We start from the raw sequence: 19,434 nt of genomic DNA on the forward strand, positions 1-19,434 counted from the left end.
TCACACTGTGAGGATGCAGACACCATAAATATACCCAGAGCCATATTGGAATGAATTAGGTCAAAATATATTTTGGAAAAATGGTGGTGAAAGCTTCATGCTGTGGAGATGATGTTCATCTGCAGGGACAGAGATGAGAGTTAAAATACAGCTAAAAATAGAGCAGACTGGGGAGAAATGCACACTTTTTAAATATTGAAAATCATGTATATTTTCCTTTCTTCACATTTATGTAAAGTCTCTATGAAATACACTGGAGTTTGTGGCTGCAATTTGATAAAATGTTTAAAGCCTGCAAATCGTGTTTGCATCAAATATTCCACAGAAGCTTGTATGCTTTAAGACATTCAAGATGTTTGACACAGATTATGCATTCAATAAGGCTTAGACAACACTATGAATGGTAAGAAATACGAAACCTGTCCCTCTGGCCGAAGGTACCAAGAATATGAGAACGTCCTCTTCCCCCCTTCATCTTTGTCAAGGAGTTTGTGTGTGACAACATTTGGGTAAAACTTATAGTTGGTTTTGGTACAGCAGTTGGAGTGTTTTCTCTCAAATGGTCAGACGGATTTTCTCACGCCAAGTTTTGGATGTGGAACTGAAGTTTCACTTTTAAACGAGATCTCAGATGAACAACATGAACAGAATATGGACCCTCGTTCTGTCTTTTGCTGCTTCTGGCTTGACACAAGATTCACCCAAGTAAGCAGTGTTGTTTATTCTGAATGAAGTGAGTTTTTATTCTCCCCGAAGACCAACTTAACCAGTTTGCTTGGTTAATGTCACTTTCTTTGTTTTGTTAAAGTACAACGTTGTTTCTGATCTCGGGTCCAGAGGTCCTCAATGCTGGTACACCCACTACTATCGCGATCACTGTTTTTGCTGACTTCCATGGCAATTTAACAGCTGAGGTGGCACATGGCAACACTAAAGTCATGCAAAAAGGGCAATTTCAAGGAGGTGATACAGTTTCACAAATTCAAGTTTGATTTCCTTGCTAACATTTGAAATGGGTAGTGAATACTAAAATTCTGTCTTTTTAAAGGTGTTACAACTATCCTCAATCTTCCACCTGTGAGGTTTATTTTTATTTATCTTAATCCCAAGTAAAATTTTGCTAAAATTGCCTGAAAGTTTATATCCAGGTTTGATATTATTTTCTGACTATCTTCCCAGTTTCCTGGCTCTTTATCACAAAACTCACTACTAAACTTAACTGTGAGGGGCTACAGCGAGAATCGCCTCCTTTTCACAAACACCACATCCCTCACCTACAACCTCTGGACGGTTTCATTATTCATACAAACGGACAGATCAAGCTACAAACCGGGCGACACCGTCAACGTCAGAGTTGTCACTTTCCAACTGGATAACAAACCATACAAAGGCAGGGTGGACATTTCACTGCTGGTAAGCCAGGTTTTCTAGAGAAAATCCCTGGTTTAGTTAGGTGAAAACCTTGACTAATGTGCCTTTAACACACAGGATCCCAGTGGGAAATCTGTTGAAAGCTGGAACTCCACAGGAAATCTAGGGATTGCCTTGAAAGAATTTAGTTTATCCCTGATGTCTCGCCCTGGACAATGGATGATCGCAGCAACAGTGAACGTAAAATTGAAAGACTTCCTTTTGTTCTTCATCATGTTGTGTTAAAGAATTTTTCTCAAAAATAATTAAAAAAAATACTTTTCTTTCATTCTGACAGGGTGTAACTGATGAGAAATCTTTCATTGTGGAACATCATGGTAATGATTCTACAAATAGCATTTATATAATGACCAGTTAACATGTAGCGCTATCTGAATTGATTGATACTGGTTGATGTCAATGTCAAACTGAATGATTTTGTTAATTTAATTTGATTTATTTTTTTTAGCACTTTTAAAACTGACAAAAAATACTTGACTTGTACATTTAACAGAAAAAAATAGAAAATCCTAAATTATTCAACTCATGTATTTTATTTTTAAAAAGTAGTTGGGTCACATCAGGGAGTATGAACATAGCCCAAGGTAACCTGATACTCAAATTATAGTAAACCAAGCAGCAAAACACACAGAGAACTGAAGTAATTAATAAAAAATAAATAAATAAACAACAAAGGTCAAAATAGGAATCACAGATGAAACAGTAGCCCAAATATTATACAGATTATGACAATATCACAATTTCCAGAACTTTCAGTGTTGTAGAAGGAAATGTAACAGAGTTTATTTTTAGTATACCGGACGTCACTGAACTTTACTTGATTCACAACAAATCCAGGTGAGCAGAACCTCAGCAAACGCAATAGAATATTTATTTTTCCCATAATTTCCTGTTTGACAGATGAAGGAGCTTCTCCTTTTGATGTGATGGTCAAAACATCTTCTCAAGTGCTTCTTGGAGATGACATCTCAGGATCAGTGAGAGTACTGTAAGTTTAACTGTGCTACAGTAATGTCAGTGTTTGTCCTTTAAGCTTTGTTTCCAGTGTAACCTGAAACAGAGCATTGACCAACAATTGTTTGGGTGTTCCTAGTAAACTAGCTTTTGAGTCTGTTTCACACTATTTTCTCTACAAATGTTTTTACTTCCAGTTATCCCCATGGACAACCTTCACATGGAACTTTAGACGTCACCTTAAAGCCTTTGATAAACAACATAACCTCTCCATCTATGCAAACCAAAACAAAACAGGTGAGATTTAGTGACTGACTCTTATCTATTTTAAATAAAAGGTAAATTAAAGCAAGAATAGACAAGTATAGACCTACCTCTTTCAGATCTATGGGTCAGCCCAGTTTTTCTTCAGCAAAGATCAACTTCAGGCTCTGTACTCCTTCTTACCAACTAGCAACAGCCATGTTCTACACATTGCTGTCCAGTTTAAAAGTGGCTCCACAGGTATGTTTTATTTTAAACAACAGCTTCAATATCTCAGCACTTTACCACAACATTTTGTTTCTGTTGCTGTGGCTACAGGGTTTACTATGAATAAAACTGTTGAAGTTCATGTGTTGAGAAACAAATTCCAGCTCATGTTCCTTAACTTCCCATCGACTCTGAAGCCATCCTTAAACTTCTCAACAAATGTAAGTTGAGTGATTTCATAATTACAGGAGTATTAATGTATTAAACTCCTACAAAAATATATATAAATCTGCTCTTGCCTTTCACAGCTCAGGATTGTTAGATATGACAGAAAGTCTCTCAGCTCACTGGATTTGAAGCACTCTGTTGTGGTTCAAGTCACTCAGAGATCCTCTTTGATGAACTCAACAACTACGAGTCTTACTTTCTCCGTGCCTGAGAATGGCAACGTCCTCATACGGTTTAAATTACAAGATCAAGTAGAGATGCTATTCATACAGGTAAGTATTATGAGTCATAGCTCACAGAAGTACAGTAGATCTTCCAGGAAAAGTACCATTCTGAGTTTTTTGCATCTAACATGAGTGGCTTCAGTACAGTACACAATTCCTGGAATCAAAGATGTGTATCTGACAGAAGAAGCAATTTCAAACTCTTCACGTTACTTTTATCTTCAGGCGAGATACCAGATTAATGAGAAGACCCTGAAGGTGTACACTAACTACTCCTCCCCCACTGGCTCATATATTCAGATCGGCCCAATCAACACATTGCCTGCACAGGTAAATTTTAATCACATTCTGCACTATTGTGGATTTAACTGCATGTGGAAATAATGTAAGATTCTGTGGTTCATCTCATTAACTCTCAGATTGGACTCCCACTTCAACTTAATGTGGAGAGCACCATCAAACCAAAGAGGCTTCACTTTGTGGTATGTTAGTTAAAATGTGTCAGTTATTGCATGGACTAGTAGATAAACCACTTTTTTCACTTTTGTGTCCCCCCTATGAAGGTGAGAATTGCTGTGAGTTGCTGTGTTGACAGATTCTCCCACCTGAGCTGTAGATCTTTGTAGCTCCTCCTGAGTTACCATGAACCTAGTTAGTCTTTCCTCTGATTAATGCTCTCTTCAATGGACTGTAATCTTAGTTGGATAGCAGTTTCCTAGTATTTCCTCTGAGCTGTTTAAACCTTAGGATAATGTTTTATAAAATAACTATATGCTTTAAACATCACTACTTTTTTTTTATCCCTGATCTTTCTCCTGTGTTTCTTGGTTTTTATGATGCTGTTTGTCCATTAATGTTTTCAAATAAACATTAATGTACAGTACAGACCAAAAGTTTGGACACACAGTTGTGCCCAAACTTTTGGTCTGTACTGTATATATAATAATATTATTTAAAAAATTATTGTCTTACTCTATTTGTTGATGAGATGATTTCTGGAGTTAATTGATTGCACTGGATTCTGCTTAGTGGTATCATAATAAGGGGGCAGGATGTAAATGCCCTCTATTCTTAATTATTTAGTAATAATGATAAAAAATCATGTACTTTTTATTTTCCAATCTCATTTCGCTGATATTTTGTGTTGGACAATTATCCCAATAAAATACGTTGAAGTTTGCGGTTATAAAGTGACACAATGTGAAAATATTCAAAGGATATGGATACTTTAATTGGGAGTGGATACAAGATATTCTATAAATATGAGGCCTCTTTTGTGTTACTGTAATTATAGATAAGCTCTAAAGGTCAGGTGGTGGCCGCCGGGACAAAGAACTTCTCGTCTTCAGTCACTCTCACGCCAGAGTTGTCCTGGTACCCTGAGGCCTGCGTCACTGTCTACTACAACCATTCTGATGGGGAAATTACCAGTGACACAGCCTACATTTCTATCCATCAGTACAACCATGTGTGGAAATATGTTGCTTTATTGTTTTTTTCATCAATAAAACCAGCTTAAATACTGTTTCTTATAACAGAAACATGTAACGCTCCTTAAGGATGTGCCAGTAGAATGTTTACCTGCTCTTTTCAGGTAACTCTAAACTGGAGCAGTGAGAGGGCCCGGCCCGGTGAGCAGGTGTCGCTCAGTGTGGCTGGCAGTGAATCCAGGTTTCAAGTTGGAATCACAGTCACAGCGATGCAAAATGATGACCTGCAGTCAGGTTCTGTTGACCTGGACTACAGAATTGAACAGGTAGTAGAACACTTTGGATTAGAAAAAAGGTCTAAGTTCAACTTTTGTTTGCAAAATTCTGAAATGTGACCTTTTAAAATTTCTGAGAAAGTTGCTTCCTTTGTTTTGATTACAAAGGGATATCTCCAGTTATCTAAGCACTGCTGTTTCTTTAAGACATTGTGAGGGGATCATGATGTAACGTATCTGTCTGCTTTGTTTGGAGATGACTTGTTGTTCTAGCAGTGGGGAACTATACAAAGCCTAAGGGTGATTGATGACAGTATATAAAGGAAACAAAGGTATCTGGTGGCCTGTATTGTGTGAAGAATCAATTATTTAAAACATTTGAGATCGTTTAGGCGACTATGGTCCCCAGACTGTTATCAAAATAACATCCATGCCTCCAATTCAGTGAGTCTGTACTCTCAAAGGGAACGTCTGCTTTTAGGTCAAACTTCTCAGAGCAGAGGCAGTTAAAAAAAAACACATTCCTGCCATTTAAAACAATTCAAACTCAAAATGCACCTTGCTTGTCGAGTGAATGCTTTTTTTATACCCCATCACACATAAAACTGTTTGTATGTAGACTTTATGGCACAAAAGGAACTAAATTTTAGATTTTTACAGATCTTAAGTCATAAATGAATTTCTGGCAGATTACAGCAGGCATCTACAGGGCATTGTAATACTCTGTAGTGTCCTGTGTTGAGTCTCTGTAAGTGTGAGAGTAAATGTATGTCTGTCTTTACTTAATTTAGAATCTGGTTGACAATGAAAACAATACAAGTACTATTTTTCTTGTAAATAGTTGTAAATAAATTCAAGAAGTAAGTGTAGTAAGATGTGTTGTTTCATACAGAAATATTACCTTAAGATGATGACCAACGCAAGATTTTATTTGAAAAACCAAGAAGATGGACCTGGAAACAGTAAGAGTTGATATATAATGATGAAATCATCTTAAAATCATTTATAGCATGCACTTCATTCCACATTTGGAATTCTTTCTCATAGATGGTACATGATGTGATTTCTTTTTTCTGTGTCAACTATGTGAAGAGGAAGATAAATCTAATAGGTCCATTTTAGAGCAATACTGGAACAACTGGATGGAGACTGCTGAATCTCTGCTATTGTTGGATATAACCGTTAGGTAAGACATTAAAGCTAATCATCTGAACAGAGTGTGGCGCTAAAGCGATGGTCCTAAACATCTTTTTATCTCGTCATGTCTTTCAGTGATAAGAACTGGACCAGTGGGAAAATAACAGTACCTAATGGTGTTACCTGCTTAGGAGCTGTAGCAGTGTCAGTGTCTGAGAACCTGGGGTTGGCTTTCACTCCTCTACCACAAAAGGTAATGAAATTATAATGTTTGCCTCTACTAGTGCTTCAATATAAACCGGTTCTGTTGCCCAACTTATTATTGTGTCTTCTTTCTTTGCACTGATAGCTGACCATATCCAACGACTTCTCCTTGTCTTTTGTTGTTCCTTCACACCTAATCAAAGGGGAGGAGGTTATCCTGGAAGTCAATGTCATCAACCATTTAGAACAAGAAATTGAGGTTAATTGAATACATCTTTGGATAGGACATATACTTTCTTTTCTTTTTGAACATAAATTCAAGTAACTTGGAGTCAGTTCAATAGCTCTTTTAGTTTGTGCTTTATGTATTTTATTTTTGGTCTAACTCTTCTAGGTGATCGTGTTGGTAGCCCAGGGTGATGGCTTTGAGTTTGTCTTAATGGACCAAAGAGGTGCATCTATTATAAATGCTCAGAAAATTACCTTACGGAGTCATGAGTCTGCTTCAGCCTTATTCCCTATCAGGCCTTTGGCTCTTGGTGAGATGGAAATATCTGTGGATGCTGTATCTGCAGAAGCCTCAGATGGACTTGTTGAAAAAATCTGGGTGAAGGTAAGACGTATGAGGAGATAGGAATAGACATACCAAGTTTGCAAAAAAAAAAAAAAATACAGTATATCTTTTTTTAACTTGAAGCAAATTCAATATGGCATTCCATCAATCTGATAATACATTTATCTACATTTATTTATATTTATTTATTTAGCCTGAAGGAGTTGAACAGACCTTCTCTCACACCTTGTTCTTGGAAATGACACCAGAGAAACAAGACTCTTCCAGATCTGTGACCTTTTCTTTTCCTCCAAATCTGGTACCAGGAAGCCAGAGGGCTCATGTAGCACTTGTCGGTACGTTCATCATTTGCTTTGTGTCAGTTTGCAATTAGAAATGTTTCTTACACTTATAATCAGAGATACATTAATGTTCTCTGGCTCATCTTATTATGTTCCAATATTCTCATTCTTCAATTAATAATCTAATAATATTAACTTGGCTCACTTAACACAGAGAGATAGGAGTCCTATTTTTTCCTTGCTTATAGGGTTATTTGGCTTTTTCACAAATATTATCCTATACATTAAAAAATTATATGTACTGGGTCATTTACTGTTGTATCCTGATGTCAAACATAATACAAAACTGCTAAATTGTCCCGTCTTTAACTTCATCTAACAGGTGACATCTTGGCTTTGTCAATTGAAAATTTGGATTCACTGGTTCAGCTGCCTACTGGGAGTGGGGAGCAGAACATGGTTCACTTTGCTCCGAGTGTCTTTGTGCTCCAGTACCTGGAAAAATCAGGCCAGGATGATGAAGGGATCAGAAACAAAGCTCTTCGCTACATGATGCAAGGTAAGTTGGAGTGCAACACTAATTTCAGTCATAAACTACAAATAAAGTTGGAGAAATTCACAAAGCTATTTGCAGTTAATGGCTAGATTTGTCCTGTGTGTCTCTGTTATCCTGTGATGTATAGTCATTATGAGAGAACATAGGTGTCCAAAGTGGGACCTAGAGCAACTTAAAGCCCTCTGAATGCCTATGTGCAATACAATAATTCAAAATTAGTATAAATATTACATGGTAGGATTATAACTGAAAATTTAAAATCTTTTTGTAAACTGTTCAGAACAAGCTATTTTTCTTTATTTAATTTTTTTATTTAATTTAGATTTTATAATATAAATGTTTGCAATAATACAATAAATACTTTGTGTGACACACATCCTGTTCTTGTTGTTGAGCACAGCAAACAAACTTTTTCTTTCATGATTTACTGGTCTATCTTGACAAAATATGGGTTACTTAGTTCATTTTGTTAAAATATTGCAGTTATTTTAGGCAAATGATTAATTTAATTTAAAGAATTGATTAATTTAGAAAAAAATTATAACAAAATTATTTAAGCAGAAAAGATTCTATTTGGCTCATAAGGAGTTCCCATTGGATGACAGCAAAAAGTTTGGACATAGCTGTAGTAGAACGTAAAACAGTGTTTCATCAAAGTTAATCTCTTAAATGTCTTGGGATTTCTTGTAAATGTTCTGCCACTTAAATGTTTAATTACGAACATGTATTTTATTCTTTTTTTACTACAGGTTATGAGAAACAGCTTTCTTACCAAAGAGATGATGGTTCCTTTAGTGCTTTTGGACAAAGTGACACCTCTGGTAGCACTCGGTAGGTCATAATTTGGTTGCATTTTGATGAAATTGATTTGTTTTCTTTTTTATCATTTCTTCTTATCTCTTTATCTTTGCTCTATTTTTATGAACCAGGCTGACAGCCCTTGTGCTGCGATATTTCCTCCAGGCTCAGCCATACATGCAGATAGACCAGACAGTCTTAACCAAAGCCACAGCTTGGCTCTTGAAACACCAAGATTCCCAAGGGGCGTTTACTGAGGTCGGCAAGCTTATCCACACAGAAATGCGGGAAGGTCAGGATGATAGCCCCGTTGCTCTTACTGCTTATGTACTTCTGGCATTTCTGGAGGACGATACTTACTCTGTAAGTCAAAAAGATCTGTCCATTTCATGTAATGTGATGTTTCATGTAATGCTTACAATGTAAGAAACCAAAAACTTGATTTTCAGCAATAATATAACTTGCTTGCATTTACTTGCTGCATAGGAGATGTATGCGAACAATGTGTCTTTGAGCCTGAGATACCTGGAGAGCAAAGTGTCCAGTGGTATTGTCAGCAACTACACCCTGTGTCTGGTGGCTTATGCTTTAGCTCTGGGCAAAAGTGTTGTACTGGAGACAGTGATGGCAGAGCTCACTAGAAGAGCTGATTACAGAGGTGAGTCAGAATGCATTTTACGATATAAAAAACGCAAAATGACTTGCAAAGGTGTGACTGATGAAATCTTGATCAAATCAGTCCACACTCATTTGAAATTGTATCAGAATAACCCTTAATTTCTTGAAATAACAAACATGTTTTGGCACATGGACATGTGTTAACAAAGCAGCTGAAGTAGCTGCAAACTTTCTCGTGGTTTGTCTATTCCCTCCTCCCAAGATGATGTCATGATGTGGACAATCTCTGGAGGCCTGAGATCTAACAACCAGCAGCAACATTCAACACAGATTGAAATGGCCTCCTATGTTCTGCTGGTTCAATTTCTGCTTGGCAGCTTCATCGAAAGTATTCCACTCATGAAGTGGTTGAGTATGCAGAGAAGCTATCTAGGTGGCTTTGGAACAACTCAGGTGAGACTGGGCTTGAGAAGGTTCATGAATTACCTCCTTTGTCTGGTACAAAGTTTTACAATGCAAATAGTGAGATAATCGTAGGGTGTTTTGCTTCTATTTTTTGCAGGACACTGTAGTTGCTCTCCAGGTTCTGTCTTATTACGCTGCATTCAGTGGTGCAAATGCCATCAATCTTGTGGTTAATATATCTTCCCCCATGTCTTCAACTGCATCGCTGTTTCTCATTAATTCAACCAACTATCGAGTTTATCAAAGCAGAGAGGTAACAAATAACAAATCTCAGGAAATCAATCATTTATGTTTATATGCATAACTATTATTTCAAATGTAGACTACTTAGAAAAGTGTGCAAGATTATGTTGATGTTACCTAGATATTGATTATTCTGGCAACCTTATATTCCTTTGTGACAAGCAATATGTTTGGAGGAGTGAAAGGGAAGAATTTCAAACTTAAGAATATTGTACTGTCAAGCATGGTGGTGGCAGCCGCATGTGCCAAACATTTAGGCACATGCCAAAAGTTTGCTTACAGCTACTAAAAGTGTGTAGCTGGCATACACTACATGTGTATGCCAGCATAATTTTAATCTTGTGTGTATTTGAAAAGAAGAAACTAGAATCAAACTAGTGCACAACATTTCTGTTTAAAACTTATTGAAGAATCATTGCATCATCAAATTATAAAAATAGCATCTATGCTGATAAAGATTGTATGTAAACCTCTGATCGTTATATTCCTCTAAAAAGCTGAACTTTTCTTTATTCTTGATTCAATTCTGTGTTATCAGATTAATGCTGCCGAAGATTTACCTTTAAATATTTCCATGGAAGGAATAGGATTTGCCATATTTCAGGTAAAGTTTGTTATTTTGAAAGAAGCATTTGTTGCAGTAATCCTTTTCTGATTTCTTGTTTGAACCCTTGCAGAGCAGTGATGTTTTTTCTTCTTCCTTTATGTCTGGTTCTACAAACTGCTGACAGCTTGTTTAACCACAGGAACATGATCAGAATAAATTAATAGCAGCAGCTGTGCATGATAAATGCCCCAGCACGTCTCAGATTAGAAGAGTGGATTCAAAACAACAAATGTAAATGTACAGATGATAACCGTTGCTCATCAGTTAACATCTGGACTGCAGATTTCAGCTGTCAGCTTTTGCTGAATCCAGATAAGAAGGAGCACTTAAAGCTATCATCTTTACCTTTCTTTGTCTGAATTATTTGCTTCCATTTTAAAATAATTTTATGATTCCATCCAGGTGAACATCTTTTACAACACAAAGAGCACACAGGACATCGAGCTCACCACAGACAAGGATGCATTCATATTAAACGTTGATCTTACTCACAATGACTCCAATCACATAATGTTGTCTGTATGCACAAGGTAATCTCTATAATGCCGAATGCTTTTAGAATTTTTATAGATTTTTTTTGTAAAACTTTTACATTTCATTTTACTTTCTGTAGATTAAAGGATAATCAAGAAATAGCTCACACAGGTATGGCTATACTGGAAGTGGGGATGCTCAGTGGTTTCAGTCTTTTCTCCGGAGCTGCAGTCCAGGCGGATTTTATCAGGAGAGTGGACATAGGGCCTGAAAGAGTCAGCTTGTACCTGAATTCTGTAAGTTTTTAAGTTCTGTTCTTCATCTACATAGATGTTTACATAACATGTATAGTTCATCAAACAAGAATGCATTTGAGTTATGTAAAAAAAATCAGCAGAGGGCACCCTTTTGTAGTTGCAGGACAGGTATGAAGAGTATTTCAATATGCCCTCAACTGCAACTTTTATAGATTTATATATATATATATATATATATATATATATATATATATATACAGTACAGACCAAAAGTTTGGACACACCTTCTAATTCAATGGGTTTTCTTTACTTTCATGACTATTTATAAGGCAAGAAACCCCACTTATTAACCTGACAGGGCACACCTATGAAGTGAAAACCATTTCAGGTGACTACCTCTTGAAGCTCATCAAGAAAATGCAGAGTGTGTGCAAAGCAGTAATCACAGCAAAAGGTTGCTACTTTGAAGAAACTAGACTATAAGGGGTATTTTCAGTTGTTTTACACTTTTCTGTTTAGTGCATATTTCCACATGTGTTATTCATAGTTTTGATCCCTTCAGTGTGAATCTACAATGTCAATAGTCATGAAAATAAAGGAAACTCATTGAATTAAAAGGTGTGTCCAAACTTTTGGTCTGTACTGTAAATATATATAAAAACAAAAAAACAGTTTTCATCAGCAGGCCTGCCTAATGCCTTGTTAGTTTCTTTAGTACACACTTGTGAGGCACAGGGCCGCAACTACATATTTTTGAGGTGGATGCGAACATCATCATTGTAGGCTAGCTTAAGCTAACCTGAATATTTACAACTCTCTTGCTGATACACGGACATTTCTTACCTTCTGTCTTTCAACCACTTTGAAAAGCTTTTCTTCGTCTCTCCAACATCTTTATCTTTATCCTTCCCCCTCTTCCGTTTTCTGATTAGTAAATATAAATTAAGCCCATCTGATTATTGATTAACCAACAATTTCTACATCTAAAGCATGGGGCGACTGTGGTGGAGAACAACTCCCTTTCAACAGGAAGGAACAGCAGTATGAGCGTTGTGACTGTACTGTGATCGGCTGAGGGTTGAGAGGACAGAGCAGACAGAAGCACAGGTCCAGGATTACAGTCAGAGCCGTAGGCGTAGGAACCGGGGAGAACTGGAGGGGACATTATAGTACCCTAGACCAGTGGTTCTCAAACTTTTTTCAGTGATGTACCCCCTTAAGAATATATTTTTAGTCAAGTACCCCCTGACACGGGCAAAACATTTTTGGAATTAAAAAGAGGTACAGTGCTGTAAAATCACTGTCTGATTTATTAAAGCCAAACAACTTATATCAGTGAACCTGACAAATACATCCATATTGCAAACATTGCATGGTTAAACAAAAAAGAAAAACAGAAGACGGTGACCACCAGGAAGGTATAAAACCAGTCAAACCGTTTTATTTTAAAGGATATTGAAACTAAATACTGAATATAAAATTCAGTGCATGAACACACATTTATATTTTATTGAACTTTTTACAAAATAATTTTTCCCAAGACTTATTATGAGGAGCCTACTGATTTTTTAAAGATATTTTGAAAAGCTTCACGTACCCCCTGCAGTACCTCCACGTACCCCCAGGGGTACACGTACCCCCATTTGAGAACCACTGCCCTAGACCGTTACTTGGTCTCTGACACTAACGACAATAAACGCAGGTAATATACTTGAAAACAAGGTAAAAACATTGTCCGTTAGAGTGGATGAAAAATGTTTAGATACTTAAATAGCACATTTTTACAAGAAAAATGTCTAGCATAAGCCAAAGCTAATGTTAGCCACAAAGTTTAAAGGAAGTAAAACTCACCTTCGTATCTGTGTATAACGAGGCGAACATGTTAAAACCGTTCTCCAGCTTATTGTCGGGGCTTCGGATCGATGTTCATCATTAATTGTTACCTTGGACAAGCCGTGCAGACGCCCAGTGTAAAGAGCCTTTTTCAAAAGATCGGAAAAGATTGAGCCGCTTTGCCCCGAACGCGGAAGCTGAGGTGCAAAGAGCCCAACAGTTCAGAGTTTCTCATAAATCCTCTATTGTCACTATTTAAATATCATATTCATTGTTCCAGGTAGGGGAAGCCATGCTTTGCTGCATTTTACAATGAACTTAAGTTTTATATCCAGACTATCAAAGACAGAAAATAGCTATTAAAACAATTGAACTCTGTACTGCTTTGAATGAACAGTTGGGAACCGAAGCCCTGTAGCTTTTTCTTCATCTTGAATATATTTATCTGTATTTGTTTTTGTTCTGGAGGCAGAACAAATGTTTCACTCTGTCGTTGTACAGTGTGTCTGTGAATAAAGTTTTAAAAAAAAACATCCCCCCTCCCCAACACCCAATAGACTTCTTGTGGCTTTGATGTCATAGTGATGTCACTCATCCTGTCTATGACATCACTGGCGGCTGCCTTTGTATTGCCAGATTCCACAGAGAAATTCATTTGCAGTTTGAACCAGAGAGCAAAGATGGAAGAGGATAATTTTGTGTTGACAAAAATAAACAATTTAGAGAAGAACCGCAGCAAGCTGCAGGAGGAGAACCAAGAGCTTCAGAAAACCATAGAAAGTCTGAAGACTAAACTAGAGAGATTAAACAGAACGGACAAGACACACAACTGGCATGAGGAAAATTGCTTACTACTAAAATCAAATGCATTTTACAAGAAACAAATCAGAAAAATTAATCTGGACCTGGAGGAAGAAAATGCAACTATATGCCAACTAAGATGTGATAATGAAGCCAAATTAAGAATTAAACATAAACTGGAAGAGGAACGGATAAAACAGAGAAACACTGCAGCGGACAAATTAAGAGCAAAAACAGGAAAACTCGAGTGGCTAGAGAGAGAAAATGAGGAGTTAAATAAAGAGATTGTATCGCTGAAGATTAAAAATGACAGAATCGAATCCAGGCTGGCAGAAAAAAGCAAAGATGTCCAGAAAAGGGAAGAACCAGTCAGGGAAAATATCCAGGAAGAGGAACTTTCAGTATGTCAGAAAGTAGGGAGAATTTTTATGCATATGTACGATTCAACGGTGGCGTATTGGGTGCCACCCTGGGTTTTTTTTTAACAGAAAAGGATATTTTGGGTTGCTGGAAACAGGATGTTTGTGGGATAGTGATGCATTTAAATTAATTACAAATATAAATACTCTTGTTTGCTTTTGGAATTTGTGCCTAGTGAGAGATGCTTGCAGGAAGACATCTAAACGGGTCAAACTGGAAGCTGACACCAGATGGTCTGCAGCAAGAGTGATGACTGACGGATGATTAAGGGTCGAAGTTTATGAACCAGAAACAGAGGAACTGTCCTTTTCCTTTTAAGAAGGAAAAGGATGAGGAAACTTTAAACAGTTAAAGTTTCATAGAAAGAAAAATAATGATGAAAACTACTAGCTCATGGTTTTCAGGAATTAATAAACTGAGTAGTAGGTTTGGTAAGTAGGCATATGTGGTGATTTAGAAATAAGGAGAAAGGCAAGGAGCAAGTGACACCTCCTTGTTCTGTGGGTTCATCAGTTCCTGCAGCGTTTCTACAGAAGGAAATAAACAAGAACTCTGAATTTTGCATTCTACATTACGGCAGCTTGCAGGTGCAACACACCTGTGACTCAAGAGAACAGAAGAAGCAGCTGCTATGTGATTAACTCAAGATAACCAAATCCAGGGGTCTCAAACTCCAGGCCTCGAGGGCCGCAGTCCTGCAGTTTTTAGATGTGCCACAGGTACAAAACACTGGATTGAAATGACTTGATGACCTCCTCCTTGTGTAGATCAGTTCTCCACAGCCTTAATGACCTAATTATTCTGTTCAGGTGTGAAGCAGCAGAGGCACATCTAAAAGTTGCAGGACTGCGGCCCTCGAGGACTGGAGTTTGAGACCCCTGAATAGGCTCTGTAACTAGGACCGCCCTAAGGAAATAAAAAGAAAGTCTCTGGGAGGAGCTGTTTTAGAGCGGGTAGATTGTAACTAAAGCACGCTGCTGTCCGTTCTCATTGCAAGTAAATCTAAAACTCACTTGTCTCTCTCTTCTTTTTCAGTTTGAGAATGCTTAGGTAGATGAACCTGACATTAATTTGGTCCTTCCAAGCCGGATCCCAAGATCCTGAAGGATTCCAGCGGGTGAGACCGAATCCAGAAGGACCGTGCGCACGGCTAAACTCTTCAGAATGAGTTTAGATCTTTTTCCGGGACTGGTATTTGGTTTACCAGCTGGAATCTGACGCTTGACGGGACTCCGTTTACTGAGAGTAATTTGTCTTTTAAAAGAAAAGCGTGAATGAGTTGATGGCGTTCGCGTTAAAAGAAATCCTGTGTAAGAAACGCTGTGAATCCTGGGCTCTAACAGCTGAAACTAAACGGCTTTAACTTTATGCTGTTGTGGTGATAATTGGATGGCGGAGTCCAGCGAGCAGCCGCTTAAATCCGTCTTAAAAGTTTCATTCCGTAAAAAAACAGGGCGGCGGAGTCCTGCGTGAAGACGCTTCAGCTCCGGAACTGAAGTGTGACTGGAGGTATAAACACCTTTAGGTATTTTATCTCATTTAAAGTAGCGGGTTTGGAAGGAGCAAACCAATTGAGGATGCAGAGGCAAGAATCCTCCACTCGTAAGAGTCCAAGAAAGGATTACCACAATTGGTATTTTTAATTGTTACCCACTATAAAAAAGAAACCAGTTTTTAGAACAGCCTAGGTGTTGACAAACTGGTCTAAATTGTTTAAAATGGGTAAAAATAGCAGGAAGTGGAGAGAAGTGTTTCAATATGTGTTCGTTTAATTTCTTTTATAAATGAATTCATTTAAATTGTCCGGAATGGTAGAAAAATAACTGCAGTACTGGAGAATACACAGCAGATGGCGGCATAGCAACCATTGAACGAATTACTGTTTTATATTTCAACAGTAAATGTAAATCAAAAGATTAACAGCAGTGAAAATATTGGGAGTGTGTTGAAGGGCAGGACCCTGATAAAATACAAAATATCTGAATAAATGGATAGTAAAGTACAGGTTAAAAGGTTAATTAAATACTAAAATAGAACTAGAACTATAGGATAAAATTAAAAACTAAAGAAAGAGCCAAGAAATTAAGGAAACAGAAGATTGTGATAACAGTGTGTTGGCAAATAAATAGATGACTAAATGAAACACTAACTAAATAAATACAGGAATAAGTAGATGAATATAATAAATAAAAAAATATCTGAAAACTGGAACAAAAGTCATAAAGGAAAACAAGTAACAGACAGGAATGTGAAACACAAGAAAGGGGAATATGAACGTTTTTTTAAGAAGGAAAAGGATGAGGAAACTTTAAACAGTTAAAGTTTCATAGAAAGAAAAATAATGATGAAAACTACTAGCTCATGGTTTGCAGGAATTAATAAACTGAGTAGTTTGGTAAGTAGGCATATGTGGTGATTTAGAAATAAGGAGAAAGGCAAGGAGCAAGTGAGTCAAAGTAAGAGAATGGAAAGATGATTTGAACAAATATCAAATTAAAATGATTGTTGTGTTCAAGTTGCTCTCATAGCAGTTTGGAAAAATGTAATAACTGGAAATAGAAAATAGATCTTATAGAGAAACAGCTAAAATGCTTTGCATGGTCCAAAGGATGTTTATAAAAATCTGAGTAATAATTATGTAGAATTATAAGAATTAAAATATTAGATAAGAATGTTAATTATTCTTTGCGCAGATTAAAAAAAAACAAGCTGCAGCTGATTCTGGACATCTTAACATTCTTTTAATAATGAACAAAACTTTATTAAGATAGAGAAATATTAAATCTACAGGACTTACTTTTAATTGATTCAGTGAAACTAAAACTAACTCTCTTATTAAATAGTCATTGATCAAACAGAGGAACACATAGCCTTCATAGATTTCAAATGCACCATTAGCTCTGCTCCTAAAACCTTTATTTTTATTGCCAATATAAAACAAAAACAAATGTTTGCAGTCCACTTTAAAGAATCCAAAACAGATTACAGTTTCTCTGGCTACAAGATCAATGTACCAATGGGCTCTTTGCACCTGCTGCGCTGACGTCACATCCTCATTCATCCGACACATTATCAGAGTCAAACTGTGTTTGCTGCAGCCAGGGCCGCAACTACATATTTTTGAGGTGGATGTGAACATCATCATTGTAGGCTAGCTTAAGCTAACCTGAATATTTACAACTCTCTTGTTGATACACGGACATTTCTTACCTTCTGTCTTTCAACCACTTTGAAAAGCTTTTCTTCGTCTCTCCAACATCTTTATCCTTCCCCCTCTTCCGTTTTCTGTTTTGGGCCCCGGAGTTTTTTCTGCGCCCCATCTTTAGCTCCCTGTTGTCGAGGCATTACTACAAATTTAAAAGAAAACAAAACGCGCCTCAGCCGCTGCCCAAGCTGCCTGTATGGGAGGGGGGCGCCTAATCAGTGCTGTTCCTCTGTTATTGATCATTTCATACACAAACAGCTGTTAAGTACATAAAATGCTGACTATATAAAAAATAAATTCCCCACATCGTTTTTGCGCCCCCTCTAGTGCAGCGCCCCTATGCATTGCAAACACTGCATAGCCACCTTTTGCCCCACTGGTGAGGCATAACATTATGACCACTAGTCTGGTCCTTTTTTTCCTGGAGAGATCATCATATGTGCTTCACCTACAAGTGGTCACGATGTTATGCCTCATCTGCATAATAACTTGAAGAACTGATCTTCTTATGTCATTTTCAGGTCACCAAGGCAGAAGTTTGTGTCACACTTCCTCTCGTAAAAACTTTTAAAGTAGCCCATGTAAAGGATGCTGTGCTGCAGGTTTACGACTACTATGAACCGAGTGAGTATAACTGGAAATAAATGTCATGTTACAAATACAGTTTCCCATTTTAGTGTTGATTCATATATCTAGTATACTTGTCATGTCATTTATTTGTATGTTTTTAGCAAGGAAAACAACAAGAACATACAACACAGATAGTCTTCACACCAGAGACTCCTGCTCTTTCTGTGGTGAAAACTGTGACAACTGTAAACCTGGAATCACCATTTCTGTGACTTCCCATCTGCGTTCTCACTCAAGAAGCGCTATGTCCTCCAGCTTGGCTCTCCTGTGTGCTGGACTCATTATTTTTCTTGTTTCAGTCTAAAAAGATAAACAATGACATACATGTCTGCATGTTTATCTCATGCAAATACTAGACAATTGATTGTAATATTTAGGGGACTGTTTGCTGCGGTTTTTCTGAGTGCACTTACGCCCTCTAGTGTTCACAATCTCTGTTGCATTTTTTAAAAAAAGGAGATCTGTGACTAATAATTCATGTAAAACCGACTCCTCTTTCACCTTATTACATTATCAAGCATTAAAATCTCTATTTTTTAGTTTCCATTCATTGTTTCAGTCTGTTTTTCTATACGAGTTTCCATTTACCGGCTGTCATAGAGCATATAATAAAGAACATATGTGTGGATAGCAAAAGTGCACATGAAAGACGATTTTTTTCCCAAGTTCCATGTGTGTCCTGCTGTCAGTTTTCTGGCAGAACATCCATACATATCAAACTGTCTTAGGAGATATAAAGACTGAAAAATGATTATTGAAAGAAATCTGCTTTTCATTTAATGACTGAGCTGAGTTTAATGTTTTTAGTAGAATAAATATACAGGCTTTTATGAGTGAAGCAGACACAACTGTGTGACTCTGTAAATGCAGCATAAAGGAAAATAGACCTTTTGAAATGATCTGAAATTAGATGAAGCATACTTTAGCCCTCTGGCTTGATACATTTTATGTGAGCTGAAAGAATGCATGACCTACTGAAGTATGCAGAGGGTATACACACATGGAAGTCATCTGCAGATTGGAAGCAGGTTTGACATCACTTGTAAAATGTGAAAGCTTTAGCCAATCAGAGGTTAAATTATGTAAAATTTATTTCTAAAAAGTTTTTGTTCTTCTGATGTCATGCCTTTTCTGTTTCGGGTAATTTATAAGTTTATGGGAGAATTACTTTTCTGCTTAGAAGACTAAAATATTTTCTTACTTAACAATTAAGAGAAAAAAAGACTACAAAATATTTATCAATATATGCAATGAAGCCTAGTAAGAACCAACTTTCAAAGATACACTGTTTTAGTGTCTAACTAGTTTAATGTCTATA

The 19,434-nt window shown here is 37.0% G+C and overlaps 1 protein-coding gene across 1 annotated transcript; it reads left to right on the plus strand.

Annotated features, from left to right (window-relative positions):
• Nucleotides 1-506: 506 nt before the first annotated feature.
• On the plus strand, nt 507-18,737 carry LOC102229251 (CD109 antigen-like). Its single transcript, XM_023352168.1, has 32 exons — nt 507-705; nt 809-963; nt 1,049-1,077; nt 1,180-1,413; nt 1,489-1,611; nt 1,709-1,748; nt 2,332-2,419; nt 2,583-2,682; nt 2,769-2,889; nt 2,968-3,077; nt 3,165-3,356; nt 3,534-3,638; nt 3,728-3,790; nt 4,603-4,776; nt 4,903-5,064; nt 5,906-5,975; nt 6,106-6,199; nt 6,286-6,403; nt 6,500-6,613; nt 6,749-6,967; nt 7,122-7,263; nt 7,592-7,768; nt 8,515-8,596; nt 8,695-8,926; nt 9,050-9,221; nt 9,444-9,634; nt 9,744-9,899; nt 10,428-10,493; nt 10,899-11,026; nt 11,110-11,266; nt 18,008-18,110; nt 18,218-18,737. The coding sequence occupies exons 1-32, from the start codon at nt 632-634 to the stop codon at nt 18,418-18,420; spliced, it is 4,194 nt and encodes a 1,397-aa protein (XP_023207936.1). The 5' UTR covers nt 507-631; the 3' UTR covers nt 18,421-18,737.
• Nucleotides 18,738-19,434: the final 697 nt, after the last annotated feature.

Source organism: Xiphophorus maculatus, chromosome 19 (assembly GCF_002775205.1).
Source record: "Xiphophorus maculatus strain JP 163 A chromosome 19, X_maculatus-5.0-male, whole genome shotgun sequence".
NCBI lineage: Eukaryota > Metazoa > Chordata > Actinopteri > Cyprinodontiformes > Poeciliidae > Xiphophorus > Xiphophorus maculatus.